Source organism: Salvelinus namaycush, chromosome 38 (assembly GCF_016432855.1).
Source record: "Salvelinus namaycush isolate Seneca chromosome 38, SaNama_1.0, whole genome shotgun sequence".
Lineage (NCBI taxonomy): Eukaryota > Metazoa > Chordata > Actinopteri > Salmoniformes > Salmonidae > Salvelinus > Salvelinus namaycush.
In genome coordinates this window covers 8,440,127-8,456,434 of record NC_052344.1, presented here as the reverse complement: position 1 = coordinate 8,456,434, position 16,308 = coordinate 8,440,127, and the positions used below count along the sequence as shown (strand labels likewise).

The 16,308-nt window shown below is 42.6% G+C and overlaps 1 protein-coding gene across 1 annotated transcript in view; it reads left to right on the top strand.

Moving 5' to 3' along the window:
* The window catches only part of LOC120031812 (plexin-A4), a 108,007-nt gene that overhangs the window by 30,504 nt on the left and 61,195 nt on the right, over positions 1-16,308 (top strand). Inside the window, exons 10-13 of the mRNA XM_038977633.1 lie at positions 9,602-9,841; positions 10,134-10,286; positions 11,456-11,690; positions 13,990-14,132. Of these exons, the coding sequence (XP_038833561.1) occupies positions 9,602-9,841; positions 10,134-10,286; positions 11,456-11,690; positions 13,990-14,132 (771 nt within the window). The remainder of the gene's footprint in view (positions 1-9,601; positions 9,842-10,133; positions 10,287-11,455; positions 11,691-13,989; positions 14,133-16,308) is intronic.

Below are 16,308 nucleotides of genomic sequence, written 5' to 3'. Positions count from 1 at the left end.
AATTCCTGTATCCCTCCACTCCAGACAGAAAGCCCTGTCACCCTGTATCCCTCCACCCCAGATTATGTTTCCCTGTATCCTTCCACCCCAGACAAAAACCCTGGTTCCCTGTTTCTCTCCACCCCAGAAAAAGAAATCCTTGTCTCCCTTCACCCCAGAAAAATAAATCCCTGTTTCACTGTATCCCTCCACCCAAGACAGAAAGCCCTGTTACCCTGTATCCCTCCACCCCAGATTATGTTTCCCTGTCCCTGTATCCCTCCACCCCAGACAAAATTCCCGATCCCTGTATCCCTCCACCCCAGAAAAAGATATCCCTGTTTCCCTGTATTCCTCCACCCTAGACAGAAAGCCTTGTTTCCCTGTATCCCTCCACCCCAGACAGAAAGCCGTGTATCCCTGTATCCCTCCACCCTAGACAGAAAGCCTTGTTTCCCTGTATCCCTCCACCCCAGACAGAAAGCCTTGTTTCCCTGTATCTCTCCACCCCAGACAGAAATCCCAGTTTCCCTGGTTCTCTCCACCCCAGACAGAAAGCCTTGTTTCCCTGTATCCCTCCACCCCAGACAGAAAGCCTTGTTTCCCTGTATCCCTCCACCCCAGACAGAAAGCCTTGTTTCCCTGTATCCCTCCACCCCAGACAGAAAGCCTTGTTTCCCTGTATCCCTCCACCCCTGACAGAAAGCCTTGTTTCCCTGTATCCCTCCACCAAGACAGAAATCCCAGTTTCCCTGGTTCTCTCCACCCCAGACAGAAAGCCTTGTTTTTCTGTATCCCTCCACCAAGACAGAAAACCCAGTTTCCCTGGTTCTCTCCACCCCAGACAGAAAGCCTTGTTTTTCTGTATCCCTCCACCAAGACAGAAATCCCAGTTTCCCTGGTTCTCTCCACCCTAGACAGAAAGCCTTGTTTTTCTATATCCCTCCACCCCGACAGAAAAAAAAAGATAATGAGTTTCAATGCGAGGTGAACCATACATAAACCAAACTATCAGATTCCCCCTGGAACCACAGTACCCATGGGAGTTCCCTAACCAGCCCTGAGATCTGATCTGAGGTCTGATTGAAAGGCATGGGGAGAGACAAAAGGCAGTAATGCTATCTTCCTGGTCCATCGAAGAGACCGCCACCGTTCTGCAGCTGTGCTCCAATAGAATAAGCTTAGGGAGCCATTGTTGCTCCAAGTACAGATGGCCGCACTTCAAAAGCCCCCTTGAATCAAAACCCGGTATATTCGCCAAGTTAATTTGCCACGTCCCAGTTTCTCATTTTCGGCTATGATCTTTGCAATTTTGATACTGCCTGGGCGATATTTATATATAATCATGTTTGTTTTGAAAACACTTGTCCGCTTCCCCACTATCTGGCCAATTCACTCTCACACGCACAAACACACAGCGTTCTCTGCAGTTACAGACGTGTGACGCAGGCGCCGACACCGGGTCAGCCGCACCCCCCAGGATTTGTCTGTTTTGATGTACCGCCGTCGTGAGGAACCAATTAAAATGACAGGTTTTGCTCAGAGGGGGATTTGTTTGCGTGGCGGACCGTGTAGCAGAGGTTACAGTGGAGATGTGAAACGTGTCAGAGAGATTCTCCAGGTGGGAAAGTTTTGCTAGAGGCCCTCATCGTGTGTTCTGCCACCTACCACACTGTTGATTTTCTCCAAGTCGTAACAAGAGACAGAATATTAAAGAGAAAGATATAGTGGCCCAGAGAGAGAGAGATACAGAGAGAGAGATACAGAGAGAGAGAGCGAGAGACAGAGAAAGCGATAGAGAGAAATACAGAGAGAAAGAGAGATACTGAGAGAGAGTTAGTGAGCCAGAGAGAGAGATACAGAGAGAGAGAGATACACAGAGAGAGTTAGTGAGCCAGAGAGAGCGATACAGAGAGAGAGAGATACAGAGAGATACAGTGCCTTGCAAAGTATTCATCCCCTTTGCGTTTTTCCTATTTTATTGCATTACAACCTGTAGTTTAAATTGATTTTTATTTAGATTTTGTGTAATGGACATACACAAAATAGTCCAATTGGTGAAGTGAAATGAAAAAAATAACTTGTTTAAAAAAATAATAAAAAATAAAAACGGAAAAGTGGTGGGTGTATATGTATTCACCTCCTTTGCTATGAAGCCCTTAAATAAGATCTGGTGCAACCAATTACCTTCAGAAGTCACATAATTAGTTAAATAAAGTCCACCTGTGTGCAATCTAAGTGTCACATGATCTGTCACATGATCTGTCACAAGTCCTCCCGGGTGGCGCAGTGGTCTAGGGCACTGCATCGCAGTGCTAGCTGCGCCACCAGAGTCTCTGGGTTCGCGCCCAGGCTGGGCTGGGTTCGCGCCCAGGCTCTGTCGCAGCCGGCCGCAACCGGGAGGTCCGTGGGGCGATGCACAATTGGCATAGCGTTGTCCGGGTTAGGGAGGGTTTGGCCGGTAGGGATATCCTTGTCTCAGTATGTAAAATGTAATGAAAATGTAAAAAAAAATGTTATAAAATGTATGCACTCTACTGTAAGTCGCTCTGGATAAGAGCGTCTGCTAAATGACTAAAATGTAAAAATGTAAATGTAAATCTCAGTATATATACACCTGTACTGAAAGGCCTCAGTCTGCAACACCACTAAGCAAGGGCCACCACCAAGCAAGTGGCACCATGAAGACCAAAGAGCTCTCCAAACAGGTCAGGGACAAAGTTGTGGAGAAGTACAGATCAGGGATGGGTTATAAAAAATTATCCTAAACTTTGAACATCCCACGGAGCACCGTTAAATCCATTATAAAAAATTTTAAAGAATATGGCACCACAACAAACCTGCCAAGAGAGGGCTGCCCACAAACTCACGGACCAGGCAAGGAGGGCATTTATTAGAGAGGCAACAAAGATAACCCTGAAGGAGCTGCAAAGCTCCACAGCGGAGATTGGAGTATCTGTCCATAGGACCACTTTAAGCCGTTCACTCCACAGAGCTGGGCTTTACGGAAGAGTGGCCATAAAAAGCCATTGCTTAAAGAAAAAAATAAGCAAACACATTTGGTGTTCGCCAAAAGGCATGTGGGAGACCCCCCAAACATATGGAAGAAGGTACTCTTGTCAGATGAGACTAAAAGTGAGCTTTTTGGCCATCGAGGAAAAGGCCATGTCTGGCACAAACCCAACACCTCTCATCACCCCGAGAACACCATCCCCTGTGGGGATGTTTTTCATCGGCAGGGACTGGGAAACTGGTCAGAATTGAAGGAATGATGGATGGTGCTAAATACAGGGAAATTCTTCAGGGAAACCTGTTTCAGTCTTCCAAAGATTTGAGACTGGGATGGAGGTTCACCTTCCAGCAGGACAATGACCCTAAGCATACTGCTAAAGCAACACTCGAGTGGTTTAAGGGGAAACATTTAAATGTCTTGGAATGGCCTAGTCAAAGCCCAGACCTCAATCCAATTGAGAATCTGTGGTATGACTTAAAGATTACTGTACACCAGCCGAACCCATCCAACTTGAAGGAGCTGGAGCAGTTTTGCCTTGAAGAATGGGCAAAATTCCATTGGCTAGATGTGCCAAGCTTATAGAGACATACCCCAAGAGACTTGCAGCTGTAATTGCTGCAAAAGGTGGCTCTACAAAGTATTGACTTTGGGGGGGGGGGGGGGGGGTGAATAGTTATGCACGCTCAAGTTTTCCGTTTTTTTGTCTTATTTCTTGTTTGTTTCACAATAAAAAATATTTTGCATCTTCAAAGCGGTAGGCATGTTGATACAAACTCCCCAAAAAACTATTTTAATCCCAGGTTGTAAGGCAACATAATAGGAAAAATGCCAAGGGGGTGAATACTTTCGCAAGCCACTGTATTGAGAGAGAGCGATACAGAGAGAGAGAGCTAATGATGCAGGGAGAGTTAGTGAGCCAGAGAGAGAGATACAGAGATAGTTAGTGAGCCAGAGAGAGAGAGATGCAGAGAGAGTTAGTGAGCCAGAGAGAGAGAGTTAGTGAACCAGAGAGAGAGATACAGAGATAGTTAGTGAGCCAGAGAGAGAGATGCATAGAGAGTTAGTGAGCCAGAGAGAGAGAGTTAGTGAACCAGAGAGAGAGATACAGAGATAGTTAGTGAGCCAGAGAGAGAGAGTTAGTGAGCCAGAGAGAGAGATACAGAGAGAGTTAGTGAGCCAGAGAGAGAGAGTTAGTGAGCCAGAGAGAGAGATACAGAGATAGTTAGTGAGCCAGAGAGAGAGAGATGCAGAGAGAGTTAGTGAGCCAGAGAGAGAGAGTTAGTGAGCCACAGAGAGATGCAGAGAGAGTTAGTGAGCCAGAGAGAGAGTTAGTGAGCCACAGAGAGATGCAGAGAGAGTTAGTGAGCCAGAGAGAGAGAGTTAGTGAGCCAGAGAGAGAGATGCAGAGAAAGAGATAGAGAGAGATACAGCCAGAGAGAGAGTTAGTGAGCCAGAGAGAGAGATACAGAGATAGTTAGTGAGCCAGAGAGAGAGAGTTAGTGAACCAGAGAGAGAGAGAGATGCAGAGAGAGATACAGAGAGAGAGATACAGCCAGAGAGAGAGTTAGTGAGTCAGAGAGAGAGATACAGAGAGATACAGAGAGAGATAAAGTCCCATATCTATTGGGTGAAATACCACAGTGTGCAATCACAGCAGCAAGATTTGTGACCTGTTGCCACAAGAAAAGGGCAACCAGTGAAGAACAAACACCACTGTAAATACAACCCATATTTATGTGTATTTATTTTCCCTTTTGTACTTTAACTATTTGCTCATCATTACAACTCTGTATATATACATAATATAACATTTGACATGTCTTTATTCTTTTGGAACTTCTGTGAGTGTAATGTTTACTGTTAATTGTTTATTTCACTTTTGTTTATTATCTACTTCACTTGCGTTGGCAATGTTAACATATGTTTCCCATGGCAATAAAGCCCTTAAATTGAATTGAATTGATACAGAGAGAGCGATACAGGGAGAGAGTTAGTGAGCCAGAGAGAGATACAGAGAGAGAGAGAGAGATACAGAGAGAGAGATAGAGAGATACAGAGAGAGAGAGAGAGATACAGAGAGAGAGAGAGAGATACAGAGAGAGAGAGAGAGATACAGAGAGAGTTAGTGAGCCAGAGAGAGAGAGATACAGAGAGAGAGAGAGAGAGAGAGATACAGAGAGAGAGAGAGCTGAAATAGAGAGAGAGCTGAAAGAGAGAGTGAGAGACGAGCCTTTTCTAGGGAAATGAAGGTGAACGTAGGCTAGTTATCTCTCAGTGAGTCTGCACCATCACACCGGAACAGATCAAAGACCCATTGTGCCGAGGAAAGAGACACCGCTCCAACTGTTCCACTGATTTAGGCCTCCTTTGAGGTGAACACTCAGATGTGTCTGCACTCAGTAGGTGGCGGCCACGTTGAATGGAATAGATGCCATCTCTTCCAGGGCTCTGACTGACATGTAAACCTGTGATATGAAAGGGACCGTAATGACTGCAGACTGACTGCAGACCTGCAGTGGCTGGCCTCTGGAGGTCTGTCTACAAGGGCCTGTTAGGTAGAGTTGTTTCACACCGACGTCTATGTGCTGAGAAGTGAATGCAGTGAAGCCCAAAACCATGTATTTAAAAGAGGAGGTTAGTTGCACCTTAATGTGGGAGAACGGGCTTGTGGTAATGACTGGAGCGGAATCAGTGGAACGGGCTTGTGGTAATGACTGGAGCGGAATCAGTGGAACGGGCTTGTGGTAATGACTGGAGCGGAATCAGTGGAACGGGCTTGTGGTAATGACTGGAGCGGAATCAGTGGAACGGGCTTGTGGTAATGACTGGAGCGGAATCAGTGGAACGGGCTTGTGGTAATGACTGGAGCGGAATCAGTGGAACGGGCTTGTGGTAATGACTGGAGCGGAATCAGTGGAACGGGCTTGTGGTAATGACTGGAGCGGAATCAGTGGAACGGGCTTGTGGTAATGACTGGAGCGGAATCAGTGGAACGGGCTTGTGGTAATGACTGGAGCGGAATCAGTGGAACGGGCTTGTGGTAATGACTGGAGCGGAATCAGTGGAACGGGCTTGTGGTAATGACTGGAGCGGAATCAGTGGAACGGGCTTGTGGTAATGACTGGAGCGGAATCAGTGGAACGGGCTTGTGGTAATGACTGGAGCGGAATCAGTGGAACGGGCTTGTGGTAATGACTGGAGCGGAATCAGTGGAACGGGCTTGTGGTAATGACTGGAGCGGAATCAGTGGAACGGGCTTGTGGTAATGACTGGAGCGGAATCAGTGGAATGGTACCAAATGCCATTCTATTAGCTCTGTTCCGGCCATTATTATGAGACGTTCTCCCTCAGCAGCCTCCTGTGATATTTAGTACATAGTAAAACATGGCTCTGGTGTAGCCCAACTAGGAACAGTACTGAATATGAGTCGTAAAGCGTGCCGAGAGCAGACATAGATACAATCACACATTCGGCTAATGCATTTAAGAGTTATTTTCAATTGAATGCAAATAACCTTTTTGATGCCATCCCCAATGACTTTACCACGCCTCTGACCATGTATCAATACTAACATAACTATATTACTGACCATGTATCAATACTAACATAACTCTATTACTGACCATGTATCAATACTAACATAACTCTATTACTGACCATGTATCAATACTAACTATATTACTGACCATGTATCAATACTAACATAACTATATTACTGACCATGTATCAATACTAACGTAACTATATTCCTGACCATGTATCAATACTAACATAACTATATTACTGACCATGTATCAATACTAACATAACTATATTACTGACCATGTATCAATACTAACATAACTATATTACTGACCATGTATCAATACTAACATAACTATATTCCTGACCATGTATCAATACTAACATAACTATATTACTGACCATGTATCAATACTAACATAACTATATTACTGAACATGTATCAATACTAACATAACTATATTACTGGCCATGTATCAATACTAACATAACTATATTACTGACCATGTATCAATACTAACATAACTATATTACTGACCATGTATCAATACTAACATAACTATATTACTGACCATGTATCAATACTAACATAACTATATTACTGACCATGTATCAATACTAACATAACTATATTACTGACCATGTATCAATACTAACATAACTATATTACTGACTATGTATCAATACTAACATAACTCTACTACTGACCATGTATCAATACTAACATAACTATATTACTGACCATGTATCAATACTAACATAACTATATTACTGACCATGTATCAATACTAACATAACTATATTACTGACCATGTATCAATACTAACATAACTATATTACTGACCATGTATCAATACTAACATAACTATATTACTGACCATGTATCAATACTAACAACTATATTACTGACCATGTATCAATACTAACATAACTATATTACTGACCATGTATCAATACTAACATAACTATATTACTGACCATGTATCAATACTAACATAACTATATTACTGACCATGTATCAATACTAACGTAACTATATTACTGACCATGTATCAATACTACCATACCTATATTACTGACCATGTATCAATACTAACATAACTATATTACTGACCATGTATCAATACTCACATAACTATATTACTGACCATGTATCAATACTAACATAACTATATTACTGACCATGTATCAATACTCACATAACTATATTACTGGCCATGTATCAATACTAACATAGCTATATTACTGACCATGTATCAATACTAACATAACTATATTACTGACCATGTATCAATACTAACATAACTATATTACTGACCATGTATCAATACTAACATAACTATATTACTGACCATGTATCAATACTAACATAACTATATTACTGACCATGTATCAATGCTAACATAACTATATTACTGACCATGTATCAATACTAACATAACTATATTACTGACCATGTATCAATACTAACAACTATATTACTGACCATGTATCAATACTAACATAACTATATTACTGACCATGTATCAATACTAACATAACTATATTACTGACCATGTATCAATACTAACATAACTATATTACTGACCATGTATCAATACTAACGTAACTATATTACTGACCATGTATCAATACTACCATACCTATATTACTGACCATGTATCAATACTAACATAACTATATTACTGACCATGTATCAATACTCACATAACTATATTACTGACCATGTATCAATACTAACATAACTATATTACTGACCATGTATCAATACTCACATAACTATATTACTGGCCATGTATCAATACTAACATAGCTATATTACTGACCATGTATCAATACTAACATAACTATATTACTGACCATGTATCAATACTAACATAACTATATTACTGACCATGTATCAATACTAACATAACTATATTACTGACCATGTATCAATACTAACATAACTATATTACTGACCATGTACCAATACTAACAACTATATTACTGACCATGTACCAATACTAACATAACTATATTACTGACCATGTATCAATACTAACATAACTATATTACTGACCATGTATCAATACTAACATAACTATATTACTGACCATGTATCAATACTAACATAACTATATTACTGACCATGTATCAATACTAACATAACTATATTACTGACCATGTATCAATACTAACATAACTATATTACTGACCATGTATCAATACTAACATAACTATATTACTGACCATGTATCAATACTAACATAACTATATTACTGACCATGTATCAATACTAACATAACTATATTACTGACTATGTATCAATACTAACTATATTACTGACCATGTATCAATACTAACATAACTATATTACTGACCATGTATCAATACTAACATAACTATATTACTGACCATGTATCAATACTAACATAACTATATTACTGACCATGTATCAATACTAACATAACTATATTACTGACCATGTATCAATACTCACATAACTATATTACTGACCATGTATCAATACTAACATAACTATATTACTGACCATGTATCAATACTCACATAACTATATTACTGACCATGTATCAATACTAACATAGCTATATTACTGACCATGTATCAATACTAACATAACTATATTACTGACCATGTATCAATACTAACATAACTATATTACTGACCATGTATCAATACTAACATAACTATATTACTGACCATGTATCAATACTAACATAACTATATTACTGACCATGTACCAATACTAACAACTATATTACTGACCATGTACCAATACTAACATAACTATATTACTGACCATGTATCAATACTAACATAACTATATTACTGACCATGTATCAATACTAACATAACTATATTACTGACCATGTATCAATACTAACATAACTATATTACTGACCATGTATCAATACTAACATAACTATATTACTGACCATGTATCAATACTAACATAACTATATTACTGACCATGTATCATGTATCCGTGTATCCGTCCCACTATAAAATAAATATACTATAATCACATAAAATAGTGTAGTCGTCCATACTCATCACCATGTGCCTTCTCCTCTCTGCCAACAGATATGCCAGGTGTTCAGCCCCACGTCCATGCTGTGCCAGGCCCCAGAGCTGCCCATCAGCCTCAGCAGGCAGAGGGAGGTGCCAGCGCGGCCCGATGAGTTTGGCTTCATCCTGGACGACGTGCAGGCAGTGCTGGCCCTCAACAACACGCCGTTCATCTACTACCCCAACCCCGAGTTCGAACCCCTCCATGTGTCTGGGGTGCTGGAGCTCAAGCCTGGCTCCCCCATCATACTGAAGGTGAAGGGGGGACTTGTTTCTCTCTCTCTCTCTCTCTCTCTCTCTCTCTCTCTCTCTCTCTCTCTCTCTCTCTCTCTCTCTCTCTCTCTCTCTCTCTCTCTCTCTCTCTCTCTCTCTCTCTCTCTCTCTCTCTCTCTCTCTCTCTCTCTCTCTCTCTCTCTCTCTCTCATACATAACACAGTTGTGTTACATGTTTATAGTCTACATAGTCTAGTTATATCAAATGTATGCATACCATTTAAACAAAACAATACCTAACCCAGTCCAATGTCATGTCCTTCCTGTTTCTCAGGGGCGGAACTTCCTCCCTCCCACCAATACCAACGGCAATAACGGCAAGCTGAACTACACGGTTCTGATTGGTGATAAACCTTGTCTGTTGACCGTGTCAGACAACCAGCTGCTGTGTGAGTCGCCCAACCTGACGGGGCGACACAAAGTCTTGGTGAGTGACACACACACACACAGGCACACACACACACTGGTCCCCATTCCACCCTCCCACCCTCCTGCTGTCCCGGGCCAGGCCCAGACTATAATCCAATCGGACCGTTGGGTTATACTGTCCCCTCTCAACATTCAAACAGAGAAACAACAAATAACCGTTTCAATAAGAGGGATTAGGCAGGCACAAACTCAATAAAGGTTCCATTTGTGGTTCTGAGACGCTTCCTGCTCTGCCACCTGGACCAATGATTGATGGGCAGCAGAAGACGAGAGACAGGCTACCAGACCCATTACTGTAAAATAGAGCCAGACAGACAGAGAGAAAAGCTACCAGACGCTTTACCGTAAAATAGAGACAGACAAAAATAGAGACAGAAAGAGAGACAGACAGACATCAAGGCAATATGTCTCTCTCTCTGCTCTGTTTTATTCCTGTTTATAAATGTGGACCATTCAAGATGCATTTTATTCCCGCTGATTCACAATTGTGTCTCATTTCATAAAACCACTTATACAGTTTTGTTTCATAATAATCACTGGAATACGACTTCTGTTTCAACCATTGGAATACAATGTTTCTGATGACACCTCCCAGGAGGTTCACAAAGACAAAACCTTCAGAACCACGCTTAGGTTATGGTATACCCCGGTCTCAGTGCATCCACACAATAACCCCTTTTCTCCTCTCCCCTGTCTCTCCCCCCTCTCCCCTGTCTCTCACCCCTCTCCCCTGTCTCTCCCCCCTCTCCCCTGTCTCTCACCCCTCTCCCCTGTCTCTCACCCCTCTCCCCTGTCTCTCACCCCTCTCCCCTGTCTCTCACCCCTCTCCCCTGTCTCTCACCCCTCCCTCACCCCTCCTCCCTGTCTCTCCCCCCTCTCCCCTGTCTCTCACCCCTCCCTCACCCCTCCTCCCTGTCTCTCATCCCTTCTCCACTGTCTCTCCCCTGTCTTTCACCCTGTTTCTCACCCCCTCTCCCCTCTCTCTCCCCTCTCTCTCCCCCATCTCCCCCCTCTCCCCTGTCTCTCCCCCTGTCTCTCAACCACTTTCCCTTCTCTCTCCCTCCTCTCCCCTGTCCCTCACCCCTCTTCCCTGTCTCTCCCCTCTCTCCCCTGTCTCCCCCTCTCTCCCCTGTCTCTAACCCCTCTCCCCTGTCTCTCCCTCCCCAGGCCCGTGTGGGCGGCATCGAGTTCTCCCCGGGCGTGGTCCACATCACGTCAGACAGTCCGCTGAGCAGCACGGCCATCATCAGCATCGCTGGCGCCGGCGCCCTGCTCATCCTCTTCATTGTGATAGTGCTCATTGCATACAAACGCAAGTCACGCGAGAGCGACCTCACCCTGAAGAGGCTGCAGATGCAGATGGACAACCTGGAGTCTCGTGTGGCCCTGGAGTGTAAAGAGGGTAAGGATTCACATTATTTTTACTCCATACATTTTCCCTGACACCCAAAAGTACAATTCCAATTCACATACTTATCAAGAGAACATCCCAGGCCATCCCTACTGCCTCTGATCTGGTGGACTCAATAAACACATGTTTCATTTGTCAATGATGTCTGAGTGTTGGAGTGTGCCCTTGTCTATCCGTAAATAAAAAATACAAGAAAATTGTGCGGTCGGCTTTGCTTACTTTTGATACTTAAGTATATTTAAAACCAAATGCATTTAGACTTTTACTCAAGTAGTATTTTGCTGGGTGACTTTCACTTTTACGTGAGTCATTTTTTATTACGGTATCTTTGCTTTAACTCAAATATGATGATTGAGTACTTTTTCCAACACTGTCAGTAGACATACTTATAGGTAGAGTTAGAGGTAGAGCTAAATGAGGTTGCATGAGCAGCACTGCAGTTTGTGGTGGGCAAGATGCAAGACATCGCTCTCACACAGTTACACACAGTATCTGCACGGGTTCACCTCCCGCTGTTACAACGTGGTACCCACGGGACCAAAACAGTGGAGAAGTTTAGCCTCACGCTCCGAAGCTCTTAGTTGTTGCGGAAATTGACCCAATATGCTGTATACTTTGTGTATCTACAGTTGATATAGGATAAGTCGGAAGTTTACGTACACTTAGGTTGGAGTCATTAAAACTCGTTTTTCAACCACACTACAAATTTCTTGTTAACAAACTATAGTTTTGGCAAGTCGGTTAGGACATCTACTTTGTGCATGACACAAGTCATTTTTCCAGCAATTGTTTACAGACAAATTAATTCACTTATAATTCACTGTATCACAATTCCAGTGGGTCAGAAGTTTACATACACTAAGTTGACTGTGTCTTTAAACAGCTTGGAAAATACCAGAAAATTGTGTCATGGCTTTAGAAGCTTCTGATAGGTTAATTGACATCATTTGAGTCAATTGGAAGTGTACCTGTGGATGTATTTCAAGGTCTACCTTCAAACTCAGTGCCTCTTTGCTTGACATCATGGGAAAATCAAAAGAAATCAGCCAAGACCTCAGGAAAAAAAAATTGGTTCATCCTTGGGAGGTACCACGTCCATCTGTACAAACAATAGTATGCAAGTATAAACACCATGGGACCATGCAGCCGTCATACCACTCAGGAAGGAGATGCGCTCTGTCTCCTAGAGATGAACGTACTTTGGTGCGAAAAGTGCAAATCAATCCCAGAACAACAGCAAAGGACCTTGTGAAGATGCTGGAGGAAACAGGTACAAAAGTATCTATATCCACAGTAAAACAAATCCTATATCGACATAACCTGAAAGGCCGCTCAGCAAGGAAAAAGCCACTGCTCCAAAACTGCCATAAAAAAGCCAGACTACGGTTTGCAACTGCACATAGGGACAAAGATCGTACTTTTTGGAGAAATGTCCTCTGGTCTGATGAAACCAAAATAGAACTGTTTGGCCATAATGAACATCATTATGTTTGGAGGAAAAGGGGGGAGGCTTGCAAGCCGAAGAACACCATCCCAACCATGAAGCACGGTGGTGGCAGCATCATGTTGTGGGGGTGCTTTGCTGCAGGAGGGACTGGTGCACTTCACAAAATAGATGGCATCATGAGGAATGTAAATGATGTGTATATATTGAAGCAACATCTCAAGACATCAGTCAGGAAGTTAATATTTGGTCGCAAATAGGTCTTCCAAATGGGCAATGACCCCAAGCATACTTCCAAAGTTGTGGAAAAATGGCTTAAGGACAACAAAGTCAAGGTATTGGAGTGGCCATCACAAAGCCCTGACCTCAATCCAATAGAAAATGTGTGGGCAGAACTGAAAAAGCCTGTGCGAGCAAGGAGGCCAACAAACCTGACTCAGTTACACCAGCTCTGTCAGGAGGAATGGGCAAAAATTCACCCAACTTATTGTGGGAAGCTTGTGGAAGGCTACCCAAAACGTTAGACCCAAGTTAAACAATTTAAAGGCAATGCTACCAAATACTAATTGAGTGTATGTAAACTTTTGACCCACTGGGAATGTGATGAAAGAAATCAAATTTAAAAAATTCTCTCTACTATTATTCTGAAATTTCACATTCTTAAAATAAAGTGGTGATCCTAACTGACCTAAGACAGGGGATTTTTACTACGATTAAATGTCAGGAATTGTGAAAAACAGAGTTTACATGTATTTGGCTAAGGTGTATGTAAACTTCCGACTTCAACTGTACGTCATGTCGCTGACTCTACCTTTAAGGAGACTGTTTGTCCGTTTATCCCCTCAGCCTTTGCCGAGCTGCAGACAGACATCCATGAGTTGACCAGTGACCTGGATGGAGTGGGCATCCCCTTCCTGGACTACAGGGCCTACACCATGAGGGTCCTCTTCCCTGGCATAGAGGAGCACCCTGTTCTCAGGGACCTGGAGGTAAGAGCTGCCCTGTCAACTGCCTGACCAAATATCACAACGGCTGCCCTATCATCTGACTGACTGAATATCACTTCAGTTTAGGTCCTAAACATTGTTCATCATTAAATCCCTGACGTAGAACAATACGCACATCTCAAAGTGGTTTCCACCAATGCATTCTCAATCAAACGTATAACAGTAAATTAAAGGCACAGTGGGGTTACGGGCAGAATTAAAGCTGTCGTTGTTTGTGCTCACGCTCGGTAAACAAATAACAATGTCTCTCATTAGAGCTTGATGCAGTAGTCCAGTCAAATCTCTTGTTAGTAATGGTAACAACATGTGACAAGACGGTTTCTCAGAGTCGAGGACAAATTAAAAGTAGAGCGGAGAGAAAAGCAAATCAACTCTGAACTGACAAGCTAGTTATTTATTCCCTAATAACAGTGATGGACAGTGATAATTGAACAACTTCTAGCAGCGAGGCACCGATTTCACAGGCTCCGAGTCGACCATGCGGGTGCCTGATGAGAATTTCCCGTTATAAGAAAAATTAATGATGTTTTAATTGGTATAAATGTCCCGTTATATGAGGGAGTTTAATGTGAAATGAAACCTAATGAAAGTAGCCCATCTCTGGCTGGTGATAGCTGGTTAATTGTTATTGATGTGGGAGATGATACAGGAAATAGCCCTTATTGGGCTTGGAGCAAATAAAGTGTGGATGGGCAATCTCCAACTGTGCATATTCATAGTTTGTAGAGTCAATTTGATTCGGCGGAATCTCTCTCTCTTGCTCTCTTTTTATGAAAGGATTAGTGCTAACGTCATTTCGTCTCAATGACTCAAATGTACTAATATTAGCGACGAATCTAGGCCTACCTGTTAAATCTCAAGAAGATATGCATTGTATTTCTCCTCAGAGAATATGGAAAATGAATGCCTACCTTTTCTCCTGATTTTGTGATAGTAATCAGTAGGTGGGATTTTGAATGGGATTGTTGTTTGATTATGGGGCTACAGCGGGATGTTGAATAGGGCTGTTTGATTATGGGGCTACAGGGGGATGTTGAATAGGGCTGTTTGATTATGGGGCTACAGGGGGACGTTGAATAGGGCTGTTTGATTATGGGGCTACAGTGGGATGTTGAATAGGGCTGTTTGATTATGGGGCTACAGTGGGATGTTGAATAGGGCTGTTTGATTATGGGGCTACAGTGGGATGTTGAATAGGGCTGTTTGAATATGGGGCTACAGTGGGATGTTGAATAGGACTGTTTGATTATGGGGCTACAGTGGGATGTTGAATAGGGCTGTTTGATTATGGGGCTACAGTGGGATGTTGAATAGGGCTGTTTGATTATGGGGCTACAGCGGGATGTTAAATGGGACTGTCTCATGGGACATCTCAACAAACCTCCCCTCTGTTTCTATCTCTCTGCTCCTTTTTATTAATGTTTTATTTAACTAGGCAAGTCAGTTAAGAACAAATTCTTATTTACAATGACGGCCTAGGAATAGTGGGTTAAGTGCCTTGTTCAGGGGCAGAACGACAGATTTTTACCTTGTCAGCTCAGGGATTCAATCCTGCAACCTTTCGGTTACAAGTCCAACGCTCTAACCACTAGGCTACCTGCCGCCCCGTCAGAGGTCACAGTTGTCTCAGATACAGAGAATGTTTGGGGTCAAGAAGACTTAGTCATGCATGCATACATTTTACACATGGGTGGTCCGGGGAATGGAATCCACTACCCTGGCGTTACAGACACCATGCTCTACCAACTGAGCTACAAAGGACCACATGGTCAGGCTAAACGCCTGGCCCAAGTCATGGGTGTAACATAACATCACTACATCCCTAGTCATGGGAGTAACATGGACCCAACACTAGAGGAATCAGACATCACTACATCCCTAGTCATTAGAGTAACATGGACCCAACACTAGAGGAATCAGACATCACTACATCCTTAGTCATTAGAGTAACATGAACCAAACTAGAGGAATCAGACATCACTACATCCCTAGTCATTAGAGTAACATGAACACAACACTAGAGGAATCAGACATCACAACATCCCTAGTCATTAGAGTAACATGGACCCAACACTAGAGGAATCAGACATCACTACATCCCTAGTCACGGGAGTAACATGAACCCAACACTAGAGGAATCAGACATCACAACATCCCT